This window comes from Austrofundulus limnaeus, unplaced genomic scaffold (assembly GCF_001266775.1).
Source record: "Austrofundulus limnaeus strain Quisiro unplaced genomic scaffold, Austrofundulus_limnaeus-1.0 Scaffold3, whole genome shotgun sequence".
Lineage (NCBI taxonomy): Eukaryota > Metazoa > Chordata > Actinopteri > Cyprinodontiformes > Rivulidae > Austrofundulus > Austrofundulus limnaeus.
Genome location: NW_013952405.1, coordinates 7719261 through 7728706, shown reverse-complemented (window position 1 = coordinate 7728706; position 9446 = coordinate 7719261). Strand labels below are relative to the sequence as shown.

The 9446-nt window shown below is 42.3% G+C and overlaps 1 protein-coding gene across 2 annotated transcripts in view; it reads right to left on the bottom strand.

The window, feature by feature from the left end:
• Window positions 1-9446, bottom strand: part of LOC106526215 (ephrin type-A receptor 4-A) — a 37196-nt gene that overhangs the window by 10023 nt on the left and 17727 nt on the right. Inside the window, exons 6-15 of one of the 2 annotated variants that reach the window (XM_014020767.1) lie at window positions 6541-6696; window positions 5375-5902; window positions 3405-3529; window positions 3133-3292; window positions 2183-2294; window positions 1429-1487; window positions 1108-1221; window positions 832-1017; window positions 699-760; window positions 14-223 (exon numbers count right to left, since the gene is read on the bottom strand). In XM_014020767.1, coding sequence (XP_013876221.1) covers window positions 14-223; window positions 699-760; window positions 832-1017; window positions 1108-1221; window positions 1429-1487; window positions 2183-2294; window positions 3133-3292; window positions 3405-3529; window positions 5375-5902; window positions 6541-6696 — 1712 coding nt within the window. Of the gene's footprint in view, window positions 1-13; window positions 224-698; window positions 761-831; window positions 1018-1107; window positions 1222-1428; window positions 1488-2182; window positions 2295-3132; window positions 3293-3404; window positions 3530-5374; window positions 5903-6540; window positions 6697-9446 lie in introns of those variants that run through there. The other variant, XM_014020775.1, reaches the window with a different exon arrangement.

The window sequence follows — 9446 nt, the reverse complement described above, 5'->3', positions numbered from 1 at the left end:
GGGGGGTCCTCACCTTTGTTGTGTAGGCAGCCTCAGGATCGTCCTCCAGAACCCGACTCAGGCCGAAGTCTGACACCTTACAGACCAGGTTGCTGTTGACCAGGATGTTGCGAGCGGCCAGGTCTCTGTGAACGTAGTTCATGTCTGCGAGGTACTTCATACCTGAGGCGATGCCACGCAGCATGCCGACCAGCTGGATCACTGTGAACTGACCGTCGTGTTTCTGAAATGTTAACATTACAGAAAGAAAATATATAACATGAGCGCTCAAGATTTATCAAAAGATAACGTTGCTGTACCTAGACCAGACCAACTTTCCACACAGGCTTGGACAGTTCCCTGATGCTCCCAACACTCTGGAACAGGGCAAATCTGGACTCATCAGACCACATGACCTTCTGCCTTGCACAGTTCTCAACCAGATTTTAATAGTTTCAGCAATCTCCTTATATGTTTTCTTTGAATGATGCCAATAAGTTGCCCCTTCTGAAACAGACTAACATCTTTTCCTCGTCCACAGGATGTGTCATGGTTGTTTAACAAACAAGAAGGAACTCACTGCATCAGTTATGATTAGATAACCTGTTGCCAGCTGAGACATACTGTAATGGTAAACTCTTAGTATTTACTTAGTTAAAGCGAGTTGGTGACCTATTGTTTTGGCTGGGCAGTGTGAAAGAAACCAGTGGTTTACTCACTCGAAGGAATGCATCCAAAGATCCATTTTCCATGTATTCTGTGATGATCATCAATGGCTTACCTAAAGAGGGTAAATTATAAATATTAGGGCAAACCACACACTAAAAAAAGCAGAGCACTGGCAGAACTTACATCTTGTGACGACCCCCTCCAGCCTGATGATGTTGGGGTGGTCGAACTGTCCCATGATGGAGGCCTCGGATAAGAAGTCCCTCCTCTGTTTGTCCGAGTATCCCGCCTTCAGACTCTTGATGGCCACGTAGATCTCCCTCTTCCCCTGCGCACGCAGCCGTCCGCTACACACCTCCCCAAACTCTCCTACACAATCGCGCAAACCACAGCGTCAGCGCCAAGCGAGCATGTGTGCGTGTGGGTTTGTGCGTGTCGGAGTGCCAAAGCGGGCCCTACCTATGCCAATAACCTTCTCGATGTGAATGCTGCTCACATCGATCTCCTTGGCAAACTCGTGGATGGCCTGATCGGGGTCCTCGTAGGTAAACGGGTCCACGTAGATTTTGACTCCTGCCAGGGGAGAGGAGGCGGGAAGTGGACAGGAAAGCGAAGGAGGAGAAGGCGGGATGCAGAGGAGGGTGAGAAAAAGGAGTTGTATAACTGCATATGTTATGTAAGTGTTTTGGGAAAAAAAGTGTGTGTTCGATGTGTGAAAAAGGATCTGCGAGAAAAGAAAGAAAAGAGCATCTATCTGTCTTTGTGCTTCATGTACAGTACCTGGGTTCAGATGTTTCTCCTCCTCTGAGTCCTGCTTGGTTTTACTGTACTTGCTCCTCCTAATGAGACAAAATGCAACAACTTTTACAGCAGAAACAACGAAGACAAGCAGGAATGTCTGGAGATCATTGTCACATTTAGCTCTCATATGCTCTTTAAAGGTTTTACAATTAAATACTGAAAAAAAAAGATGTTTCGCTTAATTAATTAATTTTTTTTCTGAGGGATTTTCCTCAGTAGCATTTTTTGAGGTTTTGCTGCAACAGAAGGCAATGACAATGAGAACAGAACGCATGAGGCTGCAGGGAAGCTCAGAACAGCCAGATGAAAGCATTTCAGGCAAAGGGAGGAGGAGGGGGTGATGCCTCAGGTAGAGGGAGATAAAAGGTGTTTTCTATTAAACAAAGAAACTGTCAAAACCACCTTTGTGTCTGAGCAGGTGCTAATCCTGTGTGTGGCTTTGGGCACCCGCACGTGTGCGTGTGAGCGTGCACGTCGGTGGAAACCAACACATAAAGCTGAAGACACTAATGACAAATCGGGGACAAAGGGATTACCATCGTCTCCTCTCTAATCCCATTAAAAAAAACACTGCAGGTAGCACAGGTTACTCTGTCACTCAATACCGATACAAATACAAATGCTGAGTGCGCAAATTGGTCAAAGACGGTGGTTTAGATTGACCTTGCACACATTGTAACCAAACAAATCGTAACCACTGTGCATGTGTGTGTGTGTGTGTGTGTGTGTGTACCTGCGACTAATGATGAAGACGGCTGCAGATATGAGCAGCAATATTCCAACGGCGCTGACAGACAGCAGCAGAAAGGCAGAGTTAACACCTTCTCCAATCAAGGGGAAAGGATCTGATGAGCAAAGGACAAAGACATTTTCAACCCTAAACTAATGCTACATTTCATTTGTCTGGAAATCAGAGCCGATTTAACTGGCTTCCTATTGTCACCTTTATTTCATTTCTAACTAGCTGCAACCTCAAACTCCAACATGACTGACTTGCACATGTAAATAGCTGAGCTGCAGGAATGAAGTATCTGCATTTTCTAATAGCAGTTGGTTTGATAAAAGTTTCATCTTGTGAAACTATTCAACTGCTGCTCATGAATAAAAAGTTTATCACTGCAGACTACAACATTAAGTCAGCCATGTTGGATTTTGAAGTGGGAACTGGCGAGAAAGTTCAAACTTTTAAAGTCTGAATTCAGACTATGGAAAGCATTTTAGCTGATTTGAACCTTTAACCTTGACGTAATTATCATTTCTAAAGACAAATGAAACACACCACAACATCAGCCTTTACTAAATGGAATGTCTTCAGTCARTGTTCAAATCAGTACCTCATCAGCTGTGACATCTGTCACACATGGAGAAAGAGGTGAAAGTCTCAATTAACCAAACAAGGGCTTGTTTTATGTTGGTTTTCAGGCTTTAAAAAACTCGTTCTCTGAATTCACCCTCCTGTGCAAGAATACTACATTAGCAAATATTAAACTTTCAAATTTTTTCCATAACATTTCTTTAGTTTGTCACTGTTAGCCATTAGCTTAGCCTGGAGGAAAACYTTTGCCTCCTTCTCCATACTCCTTGCTCTATGACTAATGTCACGGATGCTAAACTGTTTGACTTTAAAGTTGTCTGAACTATTCCTTCAACTGATTTTTCACATGAACCGGTCTGTCCGATTACCTGAATTGGTRGAGAATTCAAACGGAGCGCTGTATTCTCCATACCCAGCAGCGGTGCGAGCGCGCACATGAAACACATAAACAGTGAGGGGGTTGAGACCCGTGACATCAACAGTCCTTAAGAAGGTCCTCATGACCCGGTAGGACCTCTCCTTCTGGTCCTGATTCAATGGGACAAAAAGAAACAATGTCTTTCAGGACTCAAATGAAAGACCACCTTCACTATAAAGAAAAATCACATGGCTAAGCTGCTTTAAMCTGCCAGCAGCTCACCTTTTCGTAGAACTTGACCTCGTACTCCAGGATGACCCCGTTTGGTCGATCCGGCTGTCGCCAAGACAATGACAAACTGTGTCTGGTGACGTCTGTGACTTGAACGGATGACACTGGAGAAGGAGCTGAGGAGGAAAAATGAAACCGTCACAACTCATTTATAGAACAACCTAGTGTATTTGTGATAATGCTGTTTGCAAAATGCTAGTTTTCCACTCCAGAATGAAGTGAAAAGGGTTTGTGTCAGGCCTGTTTGCTGTCTTTGACCCAGTGCACCTCAGGAGTAACCTACATCTTCTTCCCTCCTAACCCACAGAGACAAGGCTCATTCTCCTCTCCTCCTCCTCCCAAATCCCTCCATTGCATCTCAGTTTCCCTGTGTTTGTTCTCATTTGTGGCTGCTTTTTATGATATTGGACCATATGGTAGCGTTAGGCTGGACCTGACACATCCCAGGCAGGCCCTCACGGTCTAACACATACAGCAACTTATTTCCCAGGGGCACCTGAAACAGCAGGTGTGCCAGTACCTAAATGCCACCCTTAAGACTAAAAGCAATGACACTTGAGATGTAACAGCACGTGAAAACAGATGTAAAAAAAAAAAACTCTACACACTTAAAAACTAATAAGACGTATGTGTGAGGAACGCCACACGCAGCTGAGTCCTTCACAAGCAAAATGAAACACTTCATAAAAAGTGAGTGATTTAAAAAAATACTTCTGCGGCTGAGCTCGGAGAACAAGAAAAAGTTTAGGAATGCTGTCAAATCTCAACATTGTGCTGTTCTATTATTCTGCAGCCGAGCATTGGGATTTAATTTTTTTTCTCTCAATTGGTCTCGTCTACCAGCGCCGTCTATTTGTATTGAAGTCAGTGATTTGCAGTTTTCTGAATACTTCGGCATCCTCTTGAGAGCAGCCCTATAATTAATTCAGTTTCTGTTAAGTGTAGGAGGACAGAGTAATAACTATGGCAACTCCAACAGTGATAGTAAGAGCCAACAGTTACCAATGGGGAGAGGGCAGGAAAAAGAGCAAACAAGAATCAAATGTACAGAGGATATCACTGCAGAGAGGGGGTTAACTTTTTAGGACAAGAGGCTCGGAATGTTTATTTATTTATTTTTTCATGCATTGGTGTCTGAGCCAGATGATTTTTAAAAGAATTAGCATTTTATAAATGGTGAATTTCGCTGGATGGAACTGAACTCCATCACAAAATGTAGTTAGAATTACACGGAGTAAACTGGACTGTATTTGGTTGCACTGTTGGTTGGACATAAATTGCATTTAGATCACATTTTGGGACTGGTGCTACATAAATTTAAATTGAAAAAAAATTCAACTGAATTGAATCAATTATAATTTTTTTTTGGTTATTTGCAAGAACAGATAGCAGCAATAGCTAGCTTTAGCATCAGTTTTAACGGGTCTTTATACCAGAATAATTGTGTACTACAGGCATAGTACAAAAGTACAGATGTTTAGGTACAGATTTACAAAAAAGGGGTAGAAAAGCCAGATTTCAGTTTTGTTTCTCTGAACTGACATCACTTGAAGAGTTATCTGCAGCAGGTAGGACATTTTTTACTCACAACCTTTTCACAAATGCTCAATTTATGCAATTTAAACTGTTCTTTTGATTTTTTTTAAAGAATAAAATTCAAATTACATTCAGATCTGTGTTTTAACAAGCTCAAATATTTGACTCTCCACTGAATAAACCCTAGTTATTTTCCTCATGCTGGATAATTACATCCGTCATGCTGACAGATATCCAGAGCTTGTGCATTTCATGCTACAGCAGCTTTGACCATTACTCATGGGACCTTGCCTCCCTGCAGGCCCTTGTGCACCGAGCAGCAGTTTGTTTTCAGCTGACCCACTTTGAGAACTCGCCTATGAACACATTTCGTTTCGTTGCTCAGTTGAACAATCGCACACAGTTTATCCCATGCAGCGCCTCACCTGCTTGGTTGGTGGTGAGGCTTACAGACACGCTCGGCGACGCCCCTGCACCGCTGACCTGGGAGACCCCGTTGCGAGCGTGGACAATGAAGGTGTAGTGCGTGTGGGCCCTGAGCTTGCTCACCACCACCCTGGTGGTCTGCAGACCAGTCTGGTCCGGAGAGAAGAGCACATCTGAGCTGCAGGGAAGGCAAAGCTGAGAGCTAGAGATAGAGTCCGAACCAGGCCAGGGGTATTCTCCAGTCCTGCTCTGGAGAACTCCTCGGCCTAATGGGACTTCAKGTCCCACAATCCCCTGGTCTGATTGCATCCCTGTTCCGCTGTGTTGAAGCTCGGGCTGGGAAACGGAGCGATTCCTCTGTAAAGTTCGACTGTCAGTCTGAGCGTGGCTCCCCGATTGACAGATGAGACACTCCAGACTGTAGCTGGTGTCGCTTCTTCCTCCCAGTCGACGAGGGGGGGCCCATTCCAAGACCACCGATGTCTCATTCACCACAGAGATGAGCTGCTGTGGTGCTGATGGTGGCTCTGAGGATAAATAGGGCCAACAGAAGCAGTGAATAACCACATTTATGCACATAGTACATAAAGAAAGTGGAAAAATAAGAAAATAAGAAGTGTGTGTGTTTGTGTGTTTGTGTGTATGGAAGGACGGGGGTGTTGCTTTGGCGTGTGAACATCTGGCACAAAACTGAAAACCATGCGGTTATGAAATGCATTTGATGGTTTGGCTGTTTTTTTCTGTGGTATTTAATTTTTTAGTGTGAGAAAGATTGTGCGCATAATTGTTTGTTTTCGTTTTTTTCCCCCTCCCTTGCGAGAGGAAACCATGCGCCGTATATAGGCATAATTAAGTTTAAGACACACAAACCATCGTCTCTGAATCTATCGCACAGACTTGGAGAAAGATTGAGGACATTTATTCTCCCCTCAATGTCTTCAGTTATCACTGCCAGACAGGATGTAGATGGAGGCTTAGTCATAAGTAATGGGATCATGAAACAGGGGTGGCATTCAGACACGTTTGTGTCGCCTCCTGTTCCGACGAGATAGAGAGTTTGCAAAACAATGACCGCGCTCTTTCCTTTTATTGGTGAAGATTGCACACACTCATTGTCAGTGTTTTTGCTTCTGTGTTAACTGTTTATGTGTGTCTGTGCTCTTACGGGTGCAGGCCATGGAGTGGGGGTCAGCGTCAGCGCGGAAGAATCCCATGTGGCATTCGCAAGCATTGGCCCCGTCTCTGAGTGAGTGGCTGTGAGGAGGACACTTGGAGCAGTCGGCGTCGGAAGACTTGGCCTTATAGAAACCAGCAGGACAGGCTGCAGAGAGGGACAGCAGAGAAGCAGTGTGACTAAATATGCTAAATAAATAAATAAAATAGCTGTAATCCTAACTTTAGCAGAGATGATAGAAAAAAACAACAACATCTATGGTGAGGTGTGTTTTAGTGTGCTGTAGGCACTCGTTTAAACGTGATGTTCTGACCTGTTTGTGTGCTGTGCAGGAACAAACAATGAAAATGATGTATTTTCAGAGGCGAACGCTTGAATTGTTTAGTTTTATTGATTTATACATTTTTACAATCACACAAATTACACAATGCAAGGTTTTTGGGCCACTTTATTAGTTTCTATTCAAATGTATGTTCAAATGTTTTAATTGAATTTTCAGAAAAATTGTCAGGCTTAAATTTCAGGGGCGTTCTTTTTGCAATTGCAGGTCGAACTACTTGTATTTAACAGTCGTACATGAAAATTGCACAATTTGAGTCCCTCACACCTCTTTAGGTGTATTTTATTAAATATATTACCAAAATTTATATTTAAACAGCTTTACATATACATTGGAATGTTTCATTTAATACTGTGTTATTGGTGTAAACAAACTTGAACTAAATTGAATGTAGTTTTATTATTCAACCCTTATTTTGTCATGTCTCACAAGGCCTAGATGAAGTATACTTTGAACATACCAAATAAAAACAAACAGTATAATGTTTTGATATCAACTTAAACMTCAAGTTGTGCTCTTCTTTTAGTCATGTTTTTTCCACATTAACTGTTAATTATTGATTAAAACCACATTATTAGTTTTTATTTAAGTGATTTCTCATTTATAAATGGTAGAAGAAAAAGATGGCCAGCCACTGCATTTTTGATAACAGTGGTATTCACTGGTGGTCAGTTTTGAGCAGCYGCGTGATGACCTGCTGAAGTCTTAGCTATACCCACTTATTGAGTCACTGAAAAAATGAAATATTGGATTTACTTAACCATGTTATGTCAACTGGTTCCACTTAACTGAGTTGAGTAAATTCAAAGCAATATGCCAGGTTTCAACCAAAGAACATGAGTATGTTGCTTTGAATTTACTCAACTCAGTTAAGTGGAACCAGTTGACATAACATGATTAAGTAAACCCAACATTTCATTTTTATGCAAAACTATTAAGACCATGTAGAACTGAATCAGGTTGAATTAGAATGAAGCGTGGTGTAAAGCCTTTTGCATGGTCTATATCAGAGGAGCCCAAAGTGGGGCCCGCGGGCCAAATTTGGCCCACAAAGACATTTGATTTGGCCCACCGGCAGTTGACAAAGTTACYAGTTTGTAACCTGTTGTTCTATGTAGAAACAGTATTTCATCCACTGGCGCAATGATTATGTAAGGGGCTGTAGTGCAGATAGTTTTCACTCATTGCACTGACTTTATCTTTGATATGTTAAGATTAAACATGAAACGTGAAACACAAGTAACAACAAGTGATATTTAGATCAGATTTAACCACACATGTAGATTTCAACACTTTATAAGGCCAGAAAACCTCATATTTTATCAATTTACAAAATTTACCATGACCCTTTGCTACTTGAGCGTATGGCAGACTTTCTCCAAGTGCACAGACTGAAACAAAATTGGGCCACCACACTGGCTGCTAGCTTAGTTGTTACAAAATAAAGGACTTTACTAAAATATTATTTGTATTTCATGTATTATATTACTGCATTTCGCCCACAGTCCCGGATAGATTTTCATTTTGGCCCTCTTGGGGAAAATGTTTGGGTGCCCGTGGTCTATATGAACCAGCAAAATCCACTCTCTTTGATGTAGTTGCGTGACAAAAATTGCCATTTTTTTTCTCAGCTTTGTGTCGCCCGTCCCTCCTTGGCACAAGCTCTCCACCAATTTTTTTTAAATTATTGTGTGTTTGGTYAAAAGTTTGTGGGATTGTTTGTTTATATTGAAAAGTGCTCAGATATCAATGGCAGGCTTTCGCTTCATCTACTTCGCTTCCAGAAGTCGGCTGTTTGTGCGTCCGAACAACATGAAYAGTATTGAGGAGCAGTTTTCCAAAGCAGTCAAAAAGTACATCTATCTTTATGACTCTTCCAATCACATAAAATGATCAAATGGCCAAAACTCCTGCATGGAGAAAGCACCAACATTGTACATGGATATCCATCATCTGCACTCTMTCCGTGACAGAGGTGTGGCCAAACGGTGAACATTGAAGTGTTGTCCCCAGCAGGAAGAAATGTTTGCTGAGACGTGTACAGTAGCAGGAGGGGTTTCCCAGGAGCTTTGCACCATTATGTGAAAATGAACTTCAAGCAATCACATGACCGTACGGTGACTTCAGATTCAGATGGAGTATGCTGAACCCTGGAGCCATACTGACAAAAGTTTTGAGCAGMGCAGTCAGTCTGAAATAAGGTCACTGACTCTTGATACCATCATCGCTGTCTCCTGTATTGATTGCTTTACGGAGTCTGAACAATATGTTAATCAGCATACGCAGCAGTAGGACTCAAGGACAAACAACTGTAAAGAAAAGATCCGGGAAGAGCGCAAGGACGGGGGGGAGGGGCACTCTAACTTCTTTTATCTTGCATTTTGATGAGCGAAGAAAGAAACACCTAAAAGAACATTTACTGATCGGCTCCCACTCACACACGGAGAACAGAAACACTGGAACCGAATACATCAAAACTCCCCGAGTGCCGACAGCCCACACAAACATAACTGACATTTAAATATATGAAAGAGGAGAAACAGAGAAAGAGAGAGGG